The sequence below is a fragment of the Eptesicus fuscus genome, chromosome 10, assembly GCF_027574615.1.
Source record: "Eptesicus fuscus isolate TK198812 chromosome 10, DD_ASM_mEF_20220401, whole genome shotgun sequence".
Classification (NCBI taxonomy): Eukaryota; Metazoa; Chordata; class Mammalia; order Chiroptera; family Vespertilionidae; genus Eptesicus; species Eptesicus fuscus.
Genome location: NC_072482.1, coordinates 53187563 through 53212557, shown reverse-complemented (window position 1 = coordinate 53212557; position 24995 = coordinate 53187563). Strand labels below are relative to the sequence as shown.

The window sequence follows — 24995 nt, the reverse complement described above, 5'->3', positions numbered from 1 at the left end:
CGGTTCTTTTTAATTTTCCTGATTATGAAATCAATAGATGTTTCATTGTTTAAAAAGCTTGTTAGGAAATAGAAAAAAAAGGAAAAGAAAAGAAAAAATATACAGGGGCAAAAACACTTCACAATCTTCTGCGTGGATTCGGTAACTGTTCTCATTTTGTTGAATTTTTTTTGGACAGTCAGAAACATTGTTTGCTCTGCCAGTTCAGTCTGAGAACAAAACAGAGAGCCAGACAAATATGGCTTGTGTTTTTTTGAGTTTACAGGCCAGCATGGAAGAGGACCCTGAGATTATAGAGAACATGTGTTGGTGGAAGAGCCTCATTCATTGGGCTCAGGGAAGTTTTCACCGCGGAAATGACTTTGAGACTGAGGATCGAGGAGGCTTTAGTTTGGATGGGAAAGGTGACTTTGAGACTGAGGATCGAGGAGGCTTTAGTTTGGATGAGAGAGAAGAGCACATGCAAAGGTGAAATCATGAACTGAGCTCTTGGGGTTTGAAGAAGTGAGAGTCCCAGAGTGTAGGAAATGAACTATTGAAGGGCCACAAGCATGGAAGTGCCGTTCTTAAGCTCTAGAGTCGTGACTTCCAGACTTTGGGATGTCATAGAGTGCTTGGGTCCAGTTTCCCAGAAGCAGACCTTGAGAAGACTATTCCTATGCAAGTGATTTGTTATGGAAATCCTCTTGGAGAGACCAGTATGGGAGTGGGAAAAACGCTTTGGGGAAGGGAAGAAGTCAAGCAAGGATGCAATTTCATGTGTGCAGTCCCAGTCAGCCTGGAGGCAAAGTTTCTAGAGAGATGGGCTCTCACATTGCTGCACCTGTCTGTCGTCAGCTATAGGCTATGGGAATGGAAATCTTTCAGGCACAGACCACACCCTGGCTGAAGAGCCTCCCCCAGTCAGTTCTCTGAAGGCTGGAGGTGGAAGCCCTTAGTTGAAGCAAGCAGAGCACAGGTAGGAAAAGTCAGCTACGAGAGTGAACCTAATAGTAATGATAATAAAAATTAGAGAACTGATACAGGGTTGTCAGATTATTTACTTAGCTAAATAAACATGTATTAAAAAGGCAAACAATGAAATACCAACATCATTTATTATCACCATCATCTCATAGTAAAACCTCAGTTTATACTGAGAAATTAGCACAATCAGAATCTTGAAAAAAGAACAGTTGGCAATTTTACATGTATATATGTGCATATATATATATATATATATATATGTATATATATAAAATCTTTATTTTTTACATTTAGCCATGGAAATCTCCATCACACACTATTGTTTGGGAATTGCTGGACTATACTGCCTATTATTAATTGAGCACCTGGTTTTATGCCAACCTTAGGAGGTAGTAACTGAGAGTGTGAATTGGAGTAGCTCAGGAGTTTGTTTGCAGAAAATGGACTTGTAGTCCCAGGACATTAAGAATTTAAAAGCAGCCGTTCCCCATTTCGTCCAGTTGCATTTCCTTGTTCAAAGAGTAAAGTAGAAAAGTTAGAGTCTATAAGGTCTCAGAGTCTTCTGACTTCTTGCCTAGCGCCCTATTAAGGGGAAAGAAAATAAGGTAGTATAGAGTGTCCTGATCCTGAGGATAAGATCTTCATGGGCTCTGGTGTAAGAGGCAGAAAATAGGCTAGCGCAGGATTACACACTGGAAGAAAGATACAGAGGAATAAAATGACTAATTGAGGTCAGTAAAAAACTGATGGGAATAAAGTTATTTGGGGATAAAATTTAGTGGTATGGATCTCTTCTGGGTGTTTTTTGTTTTTTAGTATTAAAAGCATTTTAACCACATAATAGTGAAGTTAAGAAAGCAAGGAGAAAGAAAGTGGCTGTTGTGCAGAGAATGTACTGCCAAAAGGAGTTGCTTAATGAAGCAACGATTTCATGAATTGGTAATGGGATAATCTCATTGACTTTGTGGGCCAACAAGCATGATCTTGCCATTTAAGTCAGAGTTGACCAGACCCCTTACTGGTTGATTCTTTTTAAAGCAGCTGCCAGTTTGTTAGTTCCAATTAGAGATGGGCTGGGAGGCAAGGAGTGAGTAGGTACACCCATCAGAGCACTATTCCTTTTTCCTTGTTGTGTTCCTGTCCTTTCCTGTTGCTTTCACTTGCGCCTGGTGAAATAGAAGAGCCTTGGCAAGAGAACTTTCTTTTTGCTGGTGACTAGATATGCTTACTAATCAGGAGAACGTTTGGTTATATGGAAGCTTTTTGCATTTATATGCTGGGCTTCCAACCTGAATACATAGGAAACTTGCTTTCATGTGTTTCTATTAATCAACATCTCTCTTCCTCTCTTATCTACCTGCTGCTTCCAGTGAACCCTAGAGAGACTTTCTCAGTGGGGTCACAACAGGTCAGGAGTCACACAGAGTGGCTTGTTTCTTAATTTCCAACCACTGGACACATAGTAGGTATTTAGTGCAACCAACAGAAGGAGAAATAGGTGTGCTGGTGAAGAGAGTGCTGTTGGTTATCATCCCAGAATTAAGTGCTCCGAATGCAGATTGAAGCAGAGCCTGAAAGGGATTCCAAGCTGAGTTCTGCATGTGTGTTATTATAGACTAGTGGCCCGGTGCACGAAATTCGTGCACATTAAAAGGGAATTAATTAGAGGAAATATTTTAATATTGCTATTTGCCCTTTCTCTGTAATAGAAATGTCAGAGATGAAAGAAAATTAGTAAAATGTATATGAAAATCTTCCTCCTGTCAAAGTCTGGGGTGCACCGCGGGACCCAGAATCAAGTCCCTGCTCACCCATGCATGCCTCGAAATCGCGCGAGACCTGACCTGGCTGGCCCCACCCCCGTCAAGCCCTGCCGGGCGGGGGGCGCAGCCTCAGGTCCCCTGGCCTGGCGCTGGCTGGGCGGGGGGCACAGCCTCAGGGCCCCCAGCACATGCCAAGTGGGGGGCGCAGCCTCAGGTTCCCCAGTGCACCCTCAGGTTCCCCAGCCCAGTAACCATGGCGGGGGATGTGGCCTCAGGTCTCCCAGCCCAGCACCAGGGCGGAGGGCATGGCCTGAGGTCCCCCGGCTCAGGCCGGGGCAGGGGGCATGCCTTGAGGTTCCCTGTCAAGCCCCGCCGGGCGGGGGACGCGGCCTGAGGTCCCCCGGCCCAGCACCAGGGTGGGGGGCGCACCTTGAGGTCCCCCATGAAGCCCCGCTGTGTGGGTGGCACGGCCTGAGGTCCCCTGTCAAGCCCTGGCCCGGTGCCAGGGCGGGGGGTGCGGCCTGAGGTCCCCTGTCAAGCCCCACTGGGCAGGGGATGCAGCCTCAGATCCCCTGCCCTGGCCCAGCGCCACGTAGCCTCAGGTCCCTGTTGATTGCTCCTTAAGGCTGGTTACAGGAACTCGGCCTCTGCTGTGGGTGCAGCCATCTTGTGTTACGGAAACTCCCACCCCCCACCCCACCCTGGCTGTGGGCGCCGCCATCTTTGTTGCGGCATGACGGTCAGTTTGCATATTCCCTCTTTATTAGATTAGATTTAAAATACTTACATAGAACGTTGGAGTTTGGCAGGTTTGTCCAGTAGATAAATATATTGTGTGAGCATATATAGTAAGCATGTAAATATACAGACTACAAAGGTCATGACTTAAAGCAGTTTAATCACATCAACACTTATTAAAAACGTTGGTACTTTCTCGTAGAAAAGTGTATGTATGTATCTGTGTATGCATATGTACATTTGTTTACATTTGCTTGCTTGTTCTCACTACTCTTCAAGATTCTGACTTGAGTTTTCTGGAATAAAAAAGTATTGTTATATTCTTGTTTGATAAAATAGATACCTTTCTCTTTCTAACTTTGAAATAATGTATTCTAGTTCTATCAGGAATTTTAAACAAAAGTTCACTTTAATTCAGGTATTCCCAAATCAATTTCTATTTTGTCTCATAGTTAATGTTAATTTAATCAAATGGCCACAAACCTATAAAATAATTTTTCCATCTTTTAAATCATTTTTCTTTACTTTGTAGGTTATCAAGAAAGTTCAAAAAATGTATAAATAAACTAATGATACTTGAAAGTTTTTTTATGTTTAGGTACAATTTTAAATATTTCTAAAAACTGATAGGATATATTGTTCTACTTTAAGTATGCTACCATATTTACAATTTATGATATGTGTATAACTAAATACAGGGTGGGGCAAAAGTGGGTTTAGAGTTCATATGGAAAATAATCCAATAATAATAATAATAATACAAGAATAAACTCTGTTTTGCATACTCACAACTGTAAACCTATGTTTGCCTCACCCTGTATATAATGTTCATGCTACATAGAAGTCAGAAGCAAGAATGGTGCTAAAATAACATTAACCCTGATATACTAGACATGTTAAGGAAGTCTATTTAAAGCATCATCTTTACATCCCTGTGACTATTTTGTAACTACCAATTTGTAACTACCAATTTGTACTTCTTATATCCCTTCACTTTTTTCTTCCATACAGTATATGGCTCACTATGAAATTAGAGATTATTTTTAAATATAAATAATGATTTCATTGATCATTGTTATATACGATTGGCATATGCTTCTTTGAAAGCAGTTTGTTGTCTTTATTGAGAGACCTAAAAATGTTCTTAGTCTTTGACATAAAATAGTCAATATAGTCAGTAATATTGTGATAACTATGTATGGTGCCAGTGGGTACTAGAAATATCAGGGGGAACACTGTGTAAAATATAGGATTATCTAACTACTTTGCTGTGCACCTGAAACTAATATAAAACAATTTTTTTTTTCAGATTGACTTTAAGTTCTTTTTTTTTTTTTAATGAATCTTTATTGTTCAGATTACAATTGTTTCTCCTTTTTCCCCACATATCTCCCCACCACCCAGTTCCTACTCCCCCTCTCCCCTTACCTCCCCCCCCGCTGTCCTTATCCATAGGTGTATGATTTTTGTCCAGTCTCTTCCCATACTCCCCACACAGACACCCCTTTCCCCCTGAGAATTATCAATCCACTCCCATTCTATGCCTGATTCTATTAAGTTCACCAGTTTATTCTGTTCCTCAGATTTTTAATTCACTTGACTTTTAGATTCACTTGTTGATAGATATGTATTTGTTGTTCATAATTTTTATCTTTCTTCTTCTTTTTCCTCTTTTTAAAGAATACCTTTCAGCATTTCATATAATGCTGGTTTGGTGGTGATGAACTCCTTTAGCTTTTTCTTATCTGTGAAGCTCTTTATCTGCCCTTTAATTCTGAATGATAACTTTGCTGGGTAGAGTAGTCTTGGTTGTAGGTTCCTGCTATTCATCACTTTGAATATTTCTTGCCACTCCCGTCTGGCCTGCATGGTTTCTGTTGAGAAATTAGCTGATAATCGTATGGGAGCTCCCTTGTAGGTAACTAACTGTTTTTCTCTTGCTGCTTGTAAGATTCTCTCTTTGTCTTTTGCTCTTGGCATTTTAATTATGATGTGTCTTGGTGTGGTCCTCTTTGGATTCCTTTTGTTTGGGGTTCTGTGCGCTTCCTGGACTTGTAAGTATATTTCTTTCATCAGGTGGGGGAAGTTTTCAGTCATTATTTCTTCAAATAGGTTTTCAGCATCTTGCTCTCTCTCTTCTTCTGGTACCCCCATAATTCTGATGTTGGTTCGCTTGAAGTTGTCCCAGAGGCTTCTTACACTATCTTCAACTTTCTGAATTCTCTTCTCTTCATGCTTCTCTGGAGGAGTGTCCTTGGCCTCTTTGTATTCCAAATCTTTGAGTTGATTCTTGCAATCCTCTAGTCTGCTTTTGGGTCTCTGTATAATATTTTTTATCTCAGTCAGTGTATGTTTAATTTCTAGTTGGTCCTCATTGAATTTATCGGCCTTTTCCATGAAATTCTTGAAAAACCTTATAACCGTGGTTTTGAACTCTATGTCCAGTCGCTTGTTCTCCTCCATTTCTTTGGTTTGTGATCTGTTTCCTTGCCTTCTCATATTCTCTGCTTCCCTAAGTTGGTAGGGTAGTTTTGTGTACTAGGTGTCCTATTGGTTCAACGGGTCAGCCTCCCAGTTACTTGAGGTGGACACTCTTGGTGTACCCTTGTGTACTGTGTGTCCCCCAGCAGGAGCTACAGCAAGGGCTAGTTTTCTCCTCCTTTGCTTGGGCGGTTTTGGAGCAGTCTGACTGGAGCTGCAGTTAATTTGGTTCAATATAAAACAATATTGAAAATAAACTATAATTGAAAAATAAAAATTTTAAAAATTATTTTTAAATGTTAAAAAATAAAAGTAAAGCATCATTTTCACATTGTCTATTCTACAAGGTAGATAGAGAGGACTAGTACGTTATTATTATTAGTTAATCCTCACCCAAAGATATTTTTTCATTGATTTTCAGAGAGAGTGTAAAGGAGGGGGGAAAGAGGAAGAGAGCGAAGGGAAAGAGAAACATTGATGTGAGAGACACACATCGATTGGTTGCCTCCTGCACGTGCCCTGACCCCTATGGGGGGTGGAGGGAGGTGGGGGGATCGAACCTGCAACCCAAGCACATGCCCTTGACCAGGAATCTAACACTCCATTCTTCTGTGTGCAGGCCAAGGCTCTAACCACTGAGCCATGCCAGTCTGGGCTATTTTTTTAATTTAAATTTTATTTTTCAGTTACATTTTACATTTAATATTATTTTGTATTAGTTTCAGGTGTACAGCATAGAGGTTAGATGATCATATACTTTACAAAGTGTTTCCCCCATATTTCTAATATCACATGGCACCATACATAGTTATTACAATATTATTGACTATATTCCCTATGTTGTATTTTATATCCCCATGACTATTTTAATACATTATTAAAATAGCATATTTCTGTTCTAATCACTGCTTTTCTTTAAGCTTATATTTGTGATTTTATAATGTAATTTACATTATACTGCAAATCAAGCTATACATGAAGAACATGCTCATGTATTTATTGCAAAGGACCTGGCAGAGGTGATTTCTGTATTAAATTTTCAGTGTTTCTATTAAGCCTCATAAAAACTCACTGAAGCTAAAAACTAGGCTGGTTTAGTCCACATGTACTGTGAACCAGTACAGGCAATTATTTCAGATTCCTCAGTGGTCCTTATTTCTTGGACATGAGTTGTTCCTCCAGCATCATCTGATATCATTTTACAGTAGCAAGAAAAAGATGAGTAAAACCAAAGTTTGAATTTTCTCATGCATTCCACCATTTACCTCACGATTCTTGGAAATATACTGTCCAGAAATAGGAATACATTCTCCCACCAACATGGTTTTAAATGTTTAATACTTCTGTTCCCTTGTACCTATATGGCTAGCTCTGTTTAACCACGGAGATTTACATTGGAGTGTTCAAATAATTGCATTGTTAAGAACCCTCAAGATTTTTGCAGTTCACATTTGGGATCATGTCTTAGGTTTAGACAGGCATTCCAAATTTGCTTTCCTACCTTGTCACAGGAAGAAGAAAATGCCTAGCCTGCTTTCCTTTTCTCTTTAAATCTGCCACATCCGGCTTTATTCCCTAGAATTCTTCCCCTGCCCCCAACACTGGGTATAGAGTGGGGACAATCTCTGGATACAAATATTGTCTCTGAATACAAATAGTAACAGGTTCTTTATGTTTGATGAGTTTTATTACTAATTTTCAGTAAAGAATCAACAAAATTAGCAAATATGGGGGGTTAAAAAGTTTCTAGAAACTGCAAAAGTTCCTATTGTTATGATTAGTGTTATCTTTGCTAAAATCCCCATTGAGGTTCTGTCTTATGCTTTTATTTTAAAGTTAGAAATTACCATACTTGCCCTTCTTGCTCCCATCATGACCTGAAGACCATCAGGATTCCTGCGTCTATTTCAGTTTCCTAAACACCTTTCCATAATCAGTTTTTACTTAGATATAATAGGTCATTTCCTTAAATAAATGGGAAAAGGGGAAAATCCTCATATGATTAATAAGTGTATAAAATAGTTTAAGTGTTAATAATCACTGAATTATATATTAGGTAATACAAAGCTATGTCTCACTATGAAAGTAAAGATTATTTTTAAACATAAATAATGATTTCATTGGTCATTGTTATATACTATGATATATGCTTCCTTGAAAGCAGTTTGTTGTATATATTGAGAAACTTAAAAATATTGTTAGCCTTTGACATAAAATCTTTGTTAAAAAATTCTGCTACCTAAAGTAAATTAGAAATAGAGGAAAGGTGTTTATTGAAGTATTTTCTATATTTCTAACTTTCTCTGATATATTAGAAAACAATATTAGAGAAATGGTTACATATGACAAATATGAAAATATTATAATAGTATATACTTAATGGTGATATGTTATGAGAAATCTTTAAGTAATTTTGGAAAATAGTTTTATAAGAAGACTTATGTGCTGTAATACTTTCAACAATAAAGATAAATTTTAAAAAACCTGACGACTTATATGAAGAGATGGAATAGGAGTTGGGCCTTGAAAATAGGATAATCTGTAGGTTGAGTATTTCATTGGGGGTAGACAACATGAGTAAAGACACAAAGTTGGAAATAAGTTTATTTTCTGGAAAGTAATGATTAATCTCGCAGTAAAGGAGGGGTTCATTTGGGAGAAATTGGAGAAAATGTTACTCATCATTACATGTTAGATACTTGCTAAGTACTGAGGGTACAAGTATGACTAAGAGAAAAATTAAGACTTTAGGTAAAGGCACTCTGTACCTGCCTACACCAAAAATTATAGCTAGTTAGTAGGATATTGTATCATAGAGGGCTCTGTGGGTTTTACCAAGAAGTTTGCATTTTATCCCTTCAGCCAGTGGTCCTCAGGGTGCCTGGTTACTCCACACTCCTCTCTTTCCCCAACTCAAAATTTATAGCTAGTTAGAAGGATATTGTATAAACAATTCAGACTATCTCCCTTCCAAATTGGTGGGTATTTCAGGTAATGGCAATTTAAAAGAAGGACATATGTAAAAGACAATTTCATGAAAATTAAAAAAAAACAATGAGTGGATAAAAATATCAAAGATAGTGAAAGTTTTGATTTTGTATGATATTAGTAACAGAAATGGGAAAGCTGGAAAAGAAGACCTTTGTGAGGCAAGATGACCAGTTTAGTTTTCACAGTTGGTTGAAGACTTGCACACAGGAGAGCTGTATTTATCCTGTGTGCTTTATTCTTACTTAGCTTTTTCTAGAAAAATGAATGTTGTTCTTCCTATACCTCTAACTACCTATTCCAGTTTTTAATGTGAAATCTCCAAAAAAGACTTTCCAGGGAGTTGTAAAAGTAACTTAAGTAGTAAAAATATTTAAGCAATAAGGTCTATGGCGTTTAGTTCTTAAGTTTTTTTTTCATGTACTGGAAACAGTACTTGTATTTGATTCTCTTCACCTTATTTAATGTCTTTGCTTCACACTGTAACATATTGGGCATGGGACCATAACCTTAAGGTAACAGTAAATCTCATTCTAAACTCTATTATAGGGAAGTTTCTTTCTTTAGCAGATGGGAGATTCTTTGGTCAGAGAGACCTACGAAGGTGAATGCTTCCCAGGCTCGCCAGTTTAAACCTTGTATTAAGCAGATAAATTTTCCCACAAATCTTATACGGCTGGAAGTAAATAGTTCTCTTCTGGATTATTACACTGAATTAGATGCAGTTGTATTGCATGGTATGAAGGACAAGCCAGTACTTTCTCTCAAGACTTCACTTATTGACATGAATGATCTAGAAGAAGATGACTATGAAGAAAACAATGATTGTGGAATGGACAATCTTAACAAAAAGCTTAGCAGCACTGCCCTCAGGGAAGGGCCAAATAATGGATATTTTGACAAACTACCTTATGAGGTAAGTCAAATTTATTCAGTAGCCATATTGCAAATAACAATAATTTTTTAAAGTTTAGGTATTAATATTTATTTTGCTAGATACTAGAGAAATAGAAGTATTGGTGAGGTATACATAACCTGATATTGTATATTTTGATTTTGGAAAAACTAGACAAAATTATGTTGAGTAATTTCACCACTTTGGTTTTGGATTGACTTTAATAATTTTGGTTAAACTACTAAAAATATGTTGTTATATCACTGATTAAAAATAAGCAAACTACATAAACCAGTAATAAATTATATTCCACTACAATTCATAATTATACAATATAAATATGGACAATATGTGCTTAACTTTATACCAGTTAAGTTAAAGATGATTTGCAATTAAAAATAAGAGGAGTAATAAGATTGCAAGAGGAATGCTTAATCTATTTAATAGTCCAAAGTTTCTCCAAGTGTCATTTATTTTTCTATGCCAACTCTATTCTATATCCTTCTAACTAGCTATAATTTTTGATCTGGGCAGGTACAGAGTGCCTTTACCTAATGTCTTGTTTTCTGTGTGTCTCTGTAAGGGCATTTCTGCGGTATATTTAACATCCCTGGCTCCCAGGCATCAAATGCCAGTAGCACACCCTCGGGGGTGGGAGTAGGGCCTGGCTTTCGGTCGCTGGCTGAGAACTGTGTGTGGTTAAAAATAATACAATAAAAAAATTTTTTTAAAGAAAAATTTATAACCTCAGATTTTAACCAATTCAGACTATCTCCCAAATTGGTGGGTATTTCAGGTTTCATTGTAATGACACATGTAGCTTAACTTGTGTAGAACAATAAGATAGCCTCTCGAATGCCTCTCAGTAACTATAATGCCTGTGTAACATTCTATAGTTAAAATGCTATTTTACAGTTACTTCCTGAGAAGTAGCTAAAATTTTTACATAAAGGCAAATTAAAGGATCCAAGATAATTCAGTCCATAAGCCATGGGACCAGGATCCAACCGAGGCCTTCTAGGTCAAGCTTTGTGTTATGGGAAGGAAACTTCTCAGATTGGACAAGACCCTCTGGCCCTTACCGGAAGGGAGAGGGGAAGGTGAAGGGAGAGTTGAGTTGGGGAAGGAGAGGAGTATGGGAGAGTGACAGTGCTGTTCCCCAGGGATCCCAGGAGGATTTGTCCTGGCAGCAGTGGGAGCAGTTCATCTGGAGGAAACGAAATCACTTCTTTGATTCTTACCCATTTCCTAAAACTACAAAATAGAAATTTAAATTCAGAAAATCTATTTTAAACAGTTTATTGAATTTTATCCAGACCTGACAAAATGCTTGACACATAGCATTTAAATGAATAAGTGAGAGGAAGTTCAGAGAGAAGGAAGAGAATTCACAGAGGTAAGAAGTGAAAGTGTGTGACCTGTTTGGGAACTCCAGCATTTCAGGAGGGCTGGATCAGGATTCGATAGCAGAAGCTATAAGAGATGAAATTGGATGCAGGCTCAGGGCTGCCTCCCTGCAGAACTCCACAGGACACCATTCCCACCGAAGACAGTGATTGGGACATCCTAGCCTTGGCTGTGTCCAGCCTACTCTGCGGTTTCATAGAGGGCCCTGTTGGTTTTACCAAGAGGTTTGCATTTTCTCCTTTCAGCCAGGGATCCTCAGAGTGCCCTGTTATTCCAGTACACGGCAACATCAGTTGGGGAAGTCATTCATACTTTAAACTTTATAAATAATTCACTTTTCTGTATTTGTAATTTCACACTCACTTTCTTATATTCTTTTGTAGTCTTCATAGGCTTTTTTTTTTTTTTTTTTTTTGAGTGGGAGAGAAAGTGTAGAATACTAACTAACATTCCAGGAATTATCTTTACTATGTAGACACTTTTGCATATGCTTTGGCCCACTATTATATAATTGCCCAGGAGTTCAGTATCATGTAAACTTTGTGTTTCATATGTGTCATGATATAAAAAAAGATTGTGGACATTTTCTGTAGTCAGTAGGAAACATTGAAGGTTTTATTTATTTAAAAAGGGGGAATAACAAAATGAGATTTCTGTCTTAGATTACTCTGTTGGTAAATGAAGAATAGACCAAAAGGGGATCAGGGACACCAGTTAGGAAGCTGCTGCAGTAATTTGGGCAAGAAATTATGAAGCCTTGTGTATTGGAAGTTTTGGAAAGGAGATGAGTGGGAAAAGTACTCCAGAGATGTAGAAGGTAGAAATCATAGGTAACTAGTGAATATGGAGATGAAACAGAACATCAGAGGGACTTAAGGTTTCTGGTTGAAATGGCTCAGTGGGTGGACATGCCATTAGTCACAAAACAGTGGGTGAAGGTGGGAAGGACATCCTGACTTTGAGGTGCCTGTGATTCATCAAAGCAGGCTTGTTGGGTTGGGGACAATAGTTTGAAACTCAGGAGGAAGGTCTGATTTTATATTTGAGTGATTCTACTCAAGAGAGGGAAGGGACACCATCCTATATAATAAAAGCCTAATATGCTAAGTATCTGGTCATCCAGTCAGCCGTTTAACTAATCAAAGCGTAATACACTAATAATATGCTAAGGCTGCTCAACTGCTCACTATGATGTGCACTGACCACTAGGGGGCAGACAGTTGACTGGTCGATCAGTCGCTATGACGTGCACTGACCACTAGGGGGCAGACACTCCGACCAGTAGGTTAGCTTGCTGCTGGGGTCCAGCCAATCAGGACTGAGCGAGACAGGCCGGACACGCCCTATAGCCCTCCCTCGGTCCCTCCCCAGCTGGCCAACCTCCTGTGTCCCTCCCTGGTCCCAGTTGTGCACTGGTGGAGTCCCTCGGCCTGGCCTGTGCCCTCTTGCAATTTGGGACCCCTCAGGGGATGTTGGAGAGCCGGTTTTGGCCTAATCCCACAGGCCAGTCAGAGGGACACCTCTGGTGCATGAATTTAGTGCACCGGGCCTCTAGTGGTAGTTAAAATTGACCAATGAAACTCTGTAAAGTGTGAACAAAGGACCAAGAATAGAATTCTGGGATACTAACATCTAAGAATCTCGTAGAGGAAGACAAGTCAGAAAAGGCACTTAGGACAAATATGAGATGGTCTTAAAAACAAAGTGCTAGGAAGCTAAGTATAGAAAACTGCCCACAGGCTTTGGTTGTTGAGGGGTCTTTGATAATCCTTTACCATGATCAGTTTAGTGGAGCCATGCCATAGGGTGAGAATGAGAAAACCTTACTATATTTGGTTAAGGCTTCAAGGAGGGAGGAAGGAGCAGAGACAAAACGTGCCAAGTCTCTACGTTTAAGCAGAAAAATAATTCTGTTAATATACTGTAACTGTGGGCTGTAACATGGGTAAGATTGTCTTATAATGACTAATGACTAATACTGGCATGCTGACTAACACTCCACCCTTTTGTGTCACACTCAAAAAAGGGCATATCAACATGAGGGAGTATATGTAGTTATGGGTATATCTCTTCTAACTTACCTTTTAAAAGGAGAAAAGACAGGTGAGTGGTATGGTAGAGGATGCAGCAGAGAGAGAAAGTTTCCATTTGTGATGTAGGTTGGGAGAGCTTTCAGCATGTTTATATGCTGAAGGGAAGGAGCAATAAAGAGGGAAAGCTTCCCAAACATGCAGGGGGTTTAATCAAAACTACGAAGTCATGTAGAGGAAACCCGGAGATGAAGCAGTAGTCCTCGAGGTCATTAATTAGCCATGATGAAAGCATGTGCCATGTACAGAGGGAATGATCTCACGGTGAATAAAAAGAGAAACTCTTTAAAAAAAATGTTACCCAAATTATTTAAAGGTAATGCAGATTATTTCAAGGGGGGAAATCACACTTAAATATGTCAAGTGATCTAATGTTTTTATAGTTGAAAATAATTGTATTATGAGTAGAGTGGGTTTGAGGGCAGATAAATTGTGTTTTGGGAGTCGTTCCCAACACATCATGTCCTACATTCACTGTGGTATCAAATGGTACTTTATTCAGGCACACTCCAATGTAAAAGCACATTTTGACAGACACTAGATACTAGATTAGTAATGATTAATGGATGTTGTCTTGTAGGCCTGAAACCTGTTATCTTTTATTTAATCAAAATCCAAAAGTGTTTTTTCACATGTCACATGTCAATGTCATAGTCCCAGTGACTTTTCATTATTCTTTTTCTATTCTGATATTTGCTTAAAATGTAATATTAATTGTCATAGAGTGTTTTCACATAGTACACATCTTTTAATATTGGTGACTTTTGTTTGGAACAATGCCAGAAATTGCTGAGAGTTATTTAAATTACAAATCATCTGGAAAAAGTAAATTATGTATCCTCTGATACAGGGATATATTTAACTTTTAATGCCTCTTTGCACTAACTGCTTAAAATTATACTGAAATAACTTTTAACACTGTGGTTAAAAAAACAAATTTTTAATTCATTTTACAAATATTTAAGGTCCTACTGTTGCTGAGCTCAGGTAGCTCATAAGTTCTTTCAAACATTTAAGAAACAGATATATCTATGTTATTTCAACTCTTTTATAACATAAAGAAAAATAAAAGTTGTCACTGTTTTTAATGAAGCCAGTTTAACACTGTGGCACATAAAAAGAAAACTGTTATCTATGTGGTCATCCCTCAGTATCCTCTGGGGATTGGTTCCAGCCCACCCCTCCATACCAAAATTCTCAGATGCTCAAGTCCCTTATATAAAATGGCATAGTATTTGCATATAACCTAAACACACCTTCTCATATACTTTAAATTATCTCTAGGTTACTTTTCCCCTTGGAGAGTATTATGCTAAGTGAAATAAGCCAGTCATAGGAAGACCTGTCTGTCTGTCTTTTCACCTAGTTTGCCTCTCACCCTTTAAGGCTGAACCTTCCTGATACAAGTCCTCTTTCATTTTGTGATGAGGCCCCTGTCTTGTGTTAGGCTCTAGTGGCAGCCTGTGCTTCTCTCTATCAAAGCTATTAAAACATGTCACTGTATTTACCAGTCCCCACTGGACTCTGAAAACTTTGAAAGTGGGAACTCTTTTCTCTCTATCACCAGTGTTTGATGTTTAGTAAATAGTGAATCTATGAAAATTTGTATTTTTCAACAGATTACCAAAATACATCTTTGCATTATAAAAAAATTAGTCGACTTGAGCTGAGTGTACTTTGAACATTTTGAAATGTAATTAAGTCTTAAGTAGGTATGGTTTCTTCTGTTTTGGATAATTCAGTTCAATGTTGATCTTTTTAGTATGTGAAAATAGTGTTATAAAATACATGATACTGTTGTTCTGTTTTTCAGTCTTGATGATACTGGTTTCTTTGTTTTATGTAGCTCATTCAACTGATTCTGAATCATCTTACACTACCAGACCTCTGCAGATTAGCACAGACTTGCAAACTGCTGAACCAGCATTGCTACGATCCTCTCCAGTACATCCATCTCAATCTGCAGCCTTACTGGGCAAAACTCAACGACACCTCCCTGGAGTTTCTGCAGGCTCGCTGCACTCTCGTCCAGTGGCTTAACTTATCTTGGACTGGCAATAGGGGCTTCATCTCTGTTGCAGGATTCAGCAGGTTAGTGCCAAGTTGTTGAGGTTATTTCACCAGCAGGCTGTACTTACTATGTAGTAGTTTCCACAATTAAGTTTGAAATCATATACTTTACAGAAATACAAAAGAAATACATTTTGTGCATCATCCTGTTCAGAATGCTTCTGCTTATAAAAGTGAATGAGTTTCACCTTTTCAGCTACACTTCATGATATAGGAAGGGAAACTATGCCCTTTACCTCATATTTTTAAAATCCCAAATAACTTTTAACAGAGCTCCTTTTTTTATTCTTTCTCATATTTCCAGGACAGATGATTAACACATTTAAAAAACTATTTCTAAATCAAAATCCACCTCTCTAATGTGATTTGTCAGAAATGGAAAACAATTTATTATAGAACATTTTTAATTAAATCTTAATTACATGTGCAATACATCACCCAAATTTAGAAGCACATTTAAACTAATTATGTTGAAAATGCAATTGCATGCTAAAGAGGCGACCACACTTGCAGACCTGCCCAGGTGTTTCTGCTCCTTTCTATTTAAGCATTTAGTTTCTTTGCTATTAAATGTCACCTGTTAAACATGGTAAAGCTTGCATAAGTGCATATTCATTTAGTAATGCCATAGTAATTTTTCTTATGGTACAAACAGGTGTTTTTCTCTTAACCTTGATGATGGTTATTCTCAGAGTGTGTTACAATCTAATCCCATCATTTCATTAAGCTAAATAATGAATAAGTAGAAACTTTGGGAAAACTACCTATTATTTTTGATTAATGAATAATCTCCTACCCTGTTTTTAGAAGTTAAAAATGAACTTCAGTTCTCCCGACACACATCCCTAGTGGCCACATTCTTGAACAGTGGTTTATGAATTAGAAATTTATATATTGAGCCTTGTTTCCCCTTGACTTACATTATAAAAGTAAGCATGAAGTTCCATAAAATAAAATAAATATTTGATACCATTATATTCAGATGCAATAATAATGTTTGAAATAATAAAAATGTGTTCAAAATGCTAACATTGATAGTTTATGCAATAAAGTGAAAAATTGACACAAGTATTTAATAGCTTATTAACACATGTTGAAACCATGGATGTACTGACTGCCTGTCTTTTCTGCCAGAAATAGAGCCAGGGGAAGTGGTTCTTCGATAAAATATTTGGTATTGTGGGTCAGAGATTCTAAAGACTTTATAACATGCTCTGTACACGAAATTCTTTTTCATTTGGAGGAAATATCTGTAGTAGAAAAATAAAGCATTTATTTTAGCAGTGTGGTTTTGGTGAATTTTTTTAAGTTGCTAGACAATGACAACTATTTAGTGGAACACTATTTAGTCCTTTCTACTCACCCTTGCCCAAACACACACTTCATTCACAAATTTTTCTTTCTGCTAATAGGATCAAGAAGAATTGAAGCTACTGATGACTATGGGTATTTAGAGCATACACTATGGATTATAAACCAAGACAAACTGAGAGCAGATAGAACAGTTGATGTCAGTAAGCATTATTTTACATTATAAGGACCTTTCCGGTATTTTAAATAGACATTAAAAGAAACATTGGTAGTGAATAGCTAAACTCCAGCTTCTTTGGCAAAATGTTGCCTATAAAAATGTTATAATGAGTGAAAGGTAAAGGTAATATTAAATCAATTTTTAAAAACTCTCTGAATGTAACTCATTCTGATGCATGAACAGAAACATAAGTTGTGAGAAGAAAACTTAGGAATGCTATTTTTAAAATTTTAGACTCATAATGACTAAAGATCTTCTTTTACAAGGTTAAAGCCCCAATCTACTTTCTCACCAGCAATTTCTGTTTCATTTTCAATCCAGCCATGTTAGTTGCTGTGGGGCTGTTCGAATAATCACAAAAGTACACATACATAAATTTAAGTTTTCCATATTTTACTGTAGTTTTCAGCCAGTAAAACCATAAATCTTGATGGCATTCCTTTAAGCATAGTCATTTTTCCCTTTAAGAAAAGAAAATGTTTAAATAACAAGGAGGGAATCTTTTTGGGGGACGGAAGATGCTGAAGTTTTGCCTCCTGATTGCTGTTGGCCCCCATGACTTGACTGCTGAATTGATAGTCATTATGGCTTGTAGGCAGCATTCCCAGAATAAACAATAAATATTCATGGCTTGATTATTAATGAATAACCTATGAATAAGTATGGCCTATTTGTGCTCATTACTGTGAAGAAGAATTATTTATAATACTTTAAAGACAAAAGTACATTTTTAGACTAGAGACCAATGATGATGAGTTGCTATTTTAGCAAGTCTTTGGGAAAAGTTTGATACAGTTTATTTTTGTTGCCTAAAAACCTAATCCTCACAAGTTGGAACTGTTTAACTGGATTTTAAAGTATTTTTTAGGAGTTCATATTATTCAAAATAGCAGGGAAATAGGTTAAATTGAAATAACAAGAATTTAAAACTTTTAATCAGTTATTAAAATCCTGTTCTAGCTATAGATTTATGATTTGCAACTTCAAGTACTGCTTATGCATATTATTCATTAAAATCACATATATTATAATTCTACTTTTATAATACAGTTCCCTAAAGTCTTGGCTATTCCTTAATCATATCATTCTGATGTTCAAAAGCCTAGGTACTATTTTTCTTCAGATAGTTACCCAAACTGATCACCTTGATCTCCACCTCATATAGGCAGAGATTTTTATCTAACCTTCCACTTGTTTCCCTCAGAAACATTCTTGAATACTTTCTAGATTCAAGAACTTTATTAGATGTTTGACACAGAGCTACAGTTTTATGGGATAAAGAGCTTACTGCCTGTTTACATATTAGTTTATTCAATTGCTTGCCTGTACTTCAAACAGTTGTCTCTTGGCGATTATCAATATCTAGAGATTAGAGATGATTTACTGACTTTCTTCTACTATTACCAGATAGTACCATACACAGTTAGGCAGGAAGTCTTGTTTTAATGGCTTTATTTTAGACTAGATGTAATAAATAATGTTCCAAGTTATTTGAGATTAAAAGTGATCTTAAATGTGCTATTTTATAAAATTCCATGAGGGTCAGCTAACAAAGCATAAGATTAGGAATCAGGGCGATGGATATTTATACCTAATTCTCCCCTTACCTTTCTATATCAGGAGGATTGTGGGGATTAGTGCCTTCTATTTTGTGATGAGTAAACTCAGATTAAATCATTCATTCATGTGATGTTAATTATTTTAGGATGCAAGTTACAATTTAGTAAATTACTTCTTATGTGCTTACATTACTCTGGACAAATTAATTCACCTCATAAGGATAAGCAATTTATTTCTCTCTCCAGAGACTCCTTTTCTTATAGCAGGAAACCTAGTTTGGGATTGTTTATCTGAACTTAGGTCTTCTCATAATACCTTCAAATCAAGAAATACTTTATGAGAATTCATAACCTGGAATGAATAGGCTATAGGAATTAAGGAAGCTGTAGTTCTCTGTTCAGGTGACCAGTATCACAATTGAGATGAATAAATAGAGGATCATGTAATTATGCATTAAAATAAGATGTACATGAGCAGCATTAAGGAAGGAAATGAGTTATATTCAGCTAATTAATTGGGTCTGCTGCTACTTCTGCCTTCTTGGAATGGACATGCTATGAAAAAGTAGGTAATGTAGATCTTGTACATTTAGGAAGAGAGACTGGGGATGTTGACCAAATAATCTGCTCAGAGTAAAAATATGCACTGTAGGGAAAGAGAGACAGAAAGGCAGTATAGGCATGGCTATTACTGTGCTTTCAAATTCTGTCATTCATTAAATCAGTTTGGCAAGTTTTCTAGTCTTTTTATAGTTGGCTTTCTGGTGATTGGCTTGATGTCACTGTAAATTCTTTAGAGGGAAAAGTTCAATAATGAGAGCAAGGAGAAAAGGGATGTTAAAGTATCCCAAGTCCAATATGAAAAAGAATTGTAGAACAAAGTGCTTTGTTCTCTAAATAATGAAAACCTTTAAGAGATAAGATGCTTAAACATTTTAATTTTAAGAGAGTTAATATACTCATTTAACTTCTGTGAGCTGCAGTTAATTTCAGAAGTATCAAATCAAAATAGGATATCATTAGTTCTCTGAAACTTTATGTCCATTTATTTCTAGATTGCTAGCTTATAAATAATGAAGAACTACCCAAAACTACTAAGTATACTAAAAAAAAAAAAAAAAAGTAAAAATGCTAATTTTGTCATATTCCTTGGGAGTAATTTGACCCTATTGAGGGAAAAATACTCTGAATTCGTAGAACTTTGTCTGTCCCAGCATAGAGGGAACTTAAATTCTTCAAGTGAATTTTCATAATTGGAAGATTCATTTAACAGTTCTGATCAAATAAATTTGTAGCAACTGTTTTTATTGTTTGAATATGAGTTGGCCAAGATTTAACTTTTATTTTAGTGTTTGTGGGGTGCTTTGACCTTTTCAAACTGCTTTCACATATTATTTGATGTTCAAAACCATGAGATAGTATGGTGAGTGCTATTAGATAATTCTAGTCTGCCTTTTCCAGGCGAGGAAATGCTGGGTAAGTGCATTTTCCAAGGTTACATGCTAGGAAGTAGTGGAACGGGACAAAAAAAATCCAACTTTTGATTTAAAAGTCCAGTGTTACTTCCTTTACTTACTTGATTGATTTAGTCAATTTTATTTTGTATGTGTATTTAATCATTAAATCATTTAGGAAAGAGATTGGCATAAATAAACTATTAGTATGTAACTAATGTGACACTGAATAGGCAAGAGGATGTCCAGAGATCTGGATAGGGATGATGGGTGCACTGTTTAAGGATTCAATTTGCTTAGCTGATAGTTTCATGGATTCAGACACTCCTAGACTCACATTTACTTTTAGATTATTTTCAGATGATGATTATGGTCAGGACTGTTTTCCCCTATCTGGAATGTAACTAAGATAAAGGTTGTTATTTTTATTGTAAGAAGGAACTTTGGGTCCTCCAGGTTGAATTGTTTCTGTGTATTTTATGTGAAGCTGCAATTGAATATCTTGTAGTAATTTCAGTGTCAGTCCAACTGCTAAATAGTAACAGTTACAAGGAGCATATCACAGCAGTACAGTTAAGCCAACCCAGAAATTTATTGAGTAAGAGTAGGCTAGTCTGATTTGTTTTGAGGTCATTTAATTAAAACGGTCACTTTACATACTACATGCAAAATAAGTTATCTAGTGTTGATTGGGTACTGTCTAGGGGGAAATATCTTCCAAGAGATTGGAGTTTTGTAATGTTTTGTTTTTTTGGCTCTACTAACTTAGATGCAAATTTCATGTACGTTGGAGAAACACATACTCTGCTTTCTTAATTTTTCACTTAGCATTAGTTGAAGTTTTTTGTGATATGAGTCCATTTTATCTTCTCAGGTTGCTTTATTTTAGCCTAACCATGCCTATTTTAGTATGTATTAAATGAGGATTTGAGTGAAACAAGTTTTACATTTTTCCTCATGGAAATCCATTCTTCTGAAGGTATCTGCTTAGAGTTGATATAATTCCAAATACTTGCAGAAATACTTTTACTTTTATGAAATTCACAGAGAACATTATTTTTACAGGTTTCTCAAGGTTTGTGGATCTGAATTGGTGCGCCTTGAATTATCTTGCAGCCACTTCCTAAATGAAACTTGCTTGGAGATCATTTCTGAGATGTGTCCACATCTACAGGAGTTAAATCTCTCATCCTGTGATAAGCTACCACCTCAAGCTTTCAACCATATTGCCAAATTATGTGGCCTTAAACGACTTGTTCTCTATCGAACAAAAGTAGAGGTAAGAATAACTCATTTACATCTTTGCTAGTGTCACAGGCAACTGAATATTTAGTTACTCATAATAATGTGATTTCTGGTTTTTAAATAGATTAAGTTTATGATGCCACCTGGCTATTCAAAAATCATTAGAACTGATTCAGTCATTTCAAAACTATTTAGCATCTTTTGTGTTATTTTTTTAGTTATAAGAAAATGTTCTTCTCTGTGCTCTTAAAATTTTTGTAATGCTGTTCATGTTTCTAGGTCAAAAAATAAGCAATGGGCTGGGGTGAGCTGAAATGCTGGCAGGGAATGAATTAGAGAAAGGAGTAGGAGCATGGTATGCAGGAGGACATTTGCTTGGAGCAGGAGGAAACAAAGTGGAATTTTTCCAGGGCCAGACTTAGAGTTAAAATTCCTGATGCCATAGCTCAGTGGTCGGCAAACTCATTAGTCAACAGAGCCAAATATCAACAGTACAACGATTGAAATTTCTTTTGAGAGCCGAAAACCGACTTCTGCACATGGGCCACGAAGTTTCAATCGCAACTGTACGTGCGCGCCCGCACGTGGTATTTTGTGGAAGAGCCACACTCAAGGGACCAAAGAGCCGCATGTGGCTCACGAGCCGCAGTTTGCCGACCACTGCCATAGCTCATGAGTCTCATTAAAGAAAAATGGAATTATGTCATATATATTGATCTACTGGCTTTTTCCAAATAATATCTCTGTGACATCTTTCCAGGCCATTGCATATACCACCTGACTGTTTTCATTAACTGTGTGGTATATGTTATGCAATCTTCTATTCAACTGTTCCCCAAATGATCAACATTTAGGTTTTCCCAGTCATTTGTTTTTACAAACGATCACAAAATTTTACGTATACAAGCTATCATTGCTGTGGGATAGAGTTCTGTAAGAGGTACTGCCAGGTCAGAGTATGTGCCGGGCCCCTGCAGTCGACACCCTCTAATTGTTCTATGCTTGTTCCCTCTACTCCAGTCTTGCTGGCCTTCTTTCTATTCCTTGACATTCTGATCTGGTGCCAACTCATGGCTTTTCCTCTTCTGCCTGTGTGTAATATTCTTCAAGTTTATTACATGGCTGCCCTCTTCTTAGCTTGATGTTCAACTTAAATTGTTTTTTCCGAGTTGGCTTCTTAGACATTGATAAAAGGTAGGCCCCTCCCCCCATCTAGGTTGTCTCTTTTGTATTGCCCATGTTTTTTTTTCTTTCCCGCAACTTTGTTACTCTGAAATTATTTGTTTTCTTGCTATTTTCTGTCTCCTTACAGTAGGAGGTAAGTTTCACGAAGGTAAGAGCTTTTATCTGTTTTTCTAATGGCCATCTTTCTAGCATCTAGAATAGACTTGTAAAGATTGGCCATTCAGTAAATGTTTATTTACCTTGATCAAGGTATTCAGTCTCTCAATATTTCAGTTTCCTCATCTCTAAAATGTAGATAATAAAAATACAGATCTCATATCGTCTTTGTGAGGATTAAATTACATGTTAAGTGCTTACAGAGTGCCTCGCACATAGGAAACTCAGAATTAGCTGCTAATAACAGTAGTAGTAGTGACATATCATCATGGCAGTTTTGTAGAATGTTTTGCCATGTGGTAGGGGAAATCTCCTCTCTAGTCTTTTTGAATGTTGTTGTTGTTTTCATAAATCCTTATATATTATTCTTCCAGATATATCTTTCCTCAAGAATTTTATTAGAAGTACATTCATTATATTTCATTTGCTCTTTAATAAGGCTTTTTTATCTGTTCATGTAGGTCTTGTTTTATACATCCAAGAGCATGTTATAGTTTTCTTCACCTAAGTTTTGTATTTTTCTGTTTAAATTTATTTCTTGCATTTTAGAGTCTCAAAAACTGATTTCTATTTAATTTTAACTTATTATTAGTAGTATAAGAGAAAATTTGGTTTTTGTGTTTTTATCTTGTATCTGCTAACCTTACCAAATACTTATAATTGTTATAACTTTTTACTTATGTCTTTTGTATTTTCTAATCATGTAGTTATATAATCTGGAAATAAATATACTTTCTTTTTCAGTATTTAAAGCGTTACTACGTTAGATAGAGCTTCGTAGATAATGTGGAATAATAGAGACACAACAAGTATACCGGTCTTATTTCTAATATAATGGGATATCTGCAATGCTTTATGTTTTTTATATTTATCCAAAAAGTACTTAGAACATATTATGTGCCAGGCACTAGTAGGCACTGGGACTTCAATAGTGAACTAAACAGACAACTCCTCATGCAGCTTACTAATTTCATTTGTTGTTTGATGGTATTTGCAGATAAGTAGTCTTTATCGTTCTTGTTTAAGAATTTTTAAAAAATTATATATTGATTTCAGAGAAGAGGGGAGAGGGAGAGATAGAAACATCAATGATGAGAGAGAATCATCAATTGGCTGCTTCCTACACACCCTCCACTGAGGATCAAGTCCACAACCTGGGCATGTGCCCCTGACCAGAATTGAACCTGGGACCCTTCAATCCGCAGGCCGACTCTCTATCCCCTAAGCCAAACCAGCTAGGGCTTGTTTAAGAATCCTATCTAAGAAAGAGGTAATATGCAAATTGACCATCACTCCAACACACAAGATGGCGGCCCCCATGTGGACACAAGATAGTCACCACAAGATGGCCGGCAGGGGAGGGCAGTTGTGGGCAATCAGGCCAGCAGGGGAGGGCACTTGGGAGGGACCAGGCCTGCAAGGGAGGGCAGTTGGGGGCGATTAGGCCAGCAGGGGAGGGCAGTTGGGGGGGGACCCAGGCCTGTAGAGGGGGGCAGTTGGGACCAGGACAGCAGGAGAGAGCAGTTAGGGGTGACCAGGCCTGCAGGGGAGGGCAGTTGGGGGTAACCAGGCCTGCAGGGGAGAGCAGTTGGTGGGGACCAGGATGGCAGAAGAGGGAAGTTGGGGGTGACCAGGCCTGCAGGGGAGGGCACTTGGGGGTGACCAGGCCTGCAGGGGAGGGCACTTGGGGATGACCAGGCTGGCAGGGGAAGGCAGTTAGGGGCAATCAGGCCGGCAGAGGAGCAGTTAGGTGTTGATCAGGCTGGCAGGGGAATAGTTAGGGGGTGATCAGACTGGCAGGCAGAAGCAGTTAGGAACAATCAGGCAGGCAGGCAGGCGGTTGGGAGCCAGCAGTCCTGAATTGTGAGAGGGGGGCCAGATTGGAGAGGGTGCAGGCTGGGCTGAAGGATATGCCCCCCCCATGCACGAATTTCGTGCACCGGGCCTCTAGTTCTAATATAAAAAAGCCAGGGGCCATCACGACCAAATGACCGGACGGACGACTGAACATCAGGCTAGGGTCCCAGCCAGCACAGCGGGAGTGAGTCTGGGTCCCGGCCAGTGTGGCAGGAGTCAGTCCTGGGTCCCGGCCAGCGCGTTGGGAGTCAGTCCCGGCCGGCACGGTGGCGACAGGGAGCTCTGGGCCCCGGGTTTGAAGGCAGGCCACGCCCCTGATCGCAGGAGACCCAGAGTTCCTCTGCAACCTGGCTGGGGCCCAGAACTCCCTTCCGCCGCCACGCCCCGGAGGGAGGGAGCTCTGAGCCTCGGTTGAGGCGTGGCGGCAACAGGGAGCTCTGGGCCCCGGGTTTGAAGGCCAGCCACATCCCCAATTGCGGGAGACCCAGAGTTCTGTCGCACCCTGACCAGGGCCCAGAGCTTCCTTCCGCCACTGCGCCCGGGCGGGAGGAGCTCTGAGCCCCCACTGGGGTGCAGCGGCGACAGGGAGCGCTGGGCCCCGGGGAACTGG

At 38.1% G+C, this 24995-nt stretch overlaps 1 protein-coding gene across 6 annotated transcripts in view; it reads left to right on the top strand.

The window, feature by feature from the left end:
• The window catches only part of FBXL4 (F-box and leucine rich repeat protein 4), a 63569-nt gene that overhangs the window by 20950 nt on the left and 17624 nt on the right, over positions 1 to 24995 (top strand). For 2 of the 6 annotated variants that reach the window (XM_028137644.2, XM_028137437.2), the window contains exons 4-6: positions 9486 to 9852; positions 15175 to 15419; positions 21008 to 21221. In XM_028137644.2, the coding sequence (XP_027993445.2) occupies positions 9486 to 9852; positions 15175 to 15419; positions 21008 to 21221 (826 nt within the window). The remainder of the gene's footprint in view (positions 1 to 9485; positions 9853 to 15174; positions 15420 to 21007; positions 21222 to 24995) is intronic. The other 4 variants (XM_054721931.1, XM_054721930.1, XM_008152136.3 and 1 more) reach the window with 3 other exon arrangements.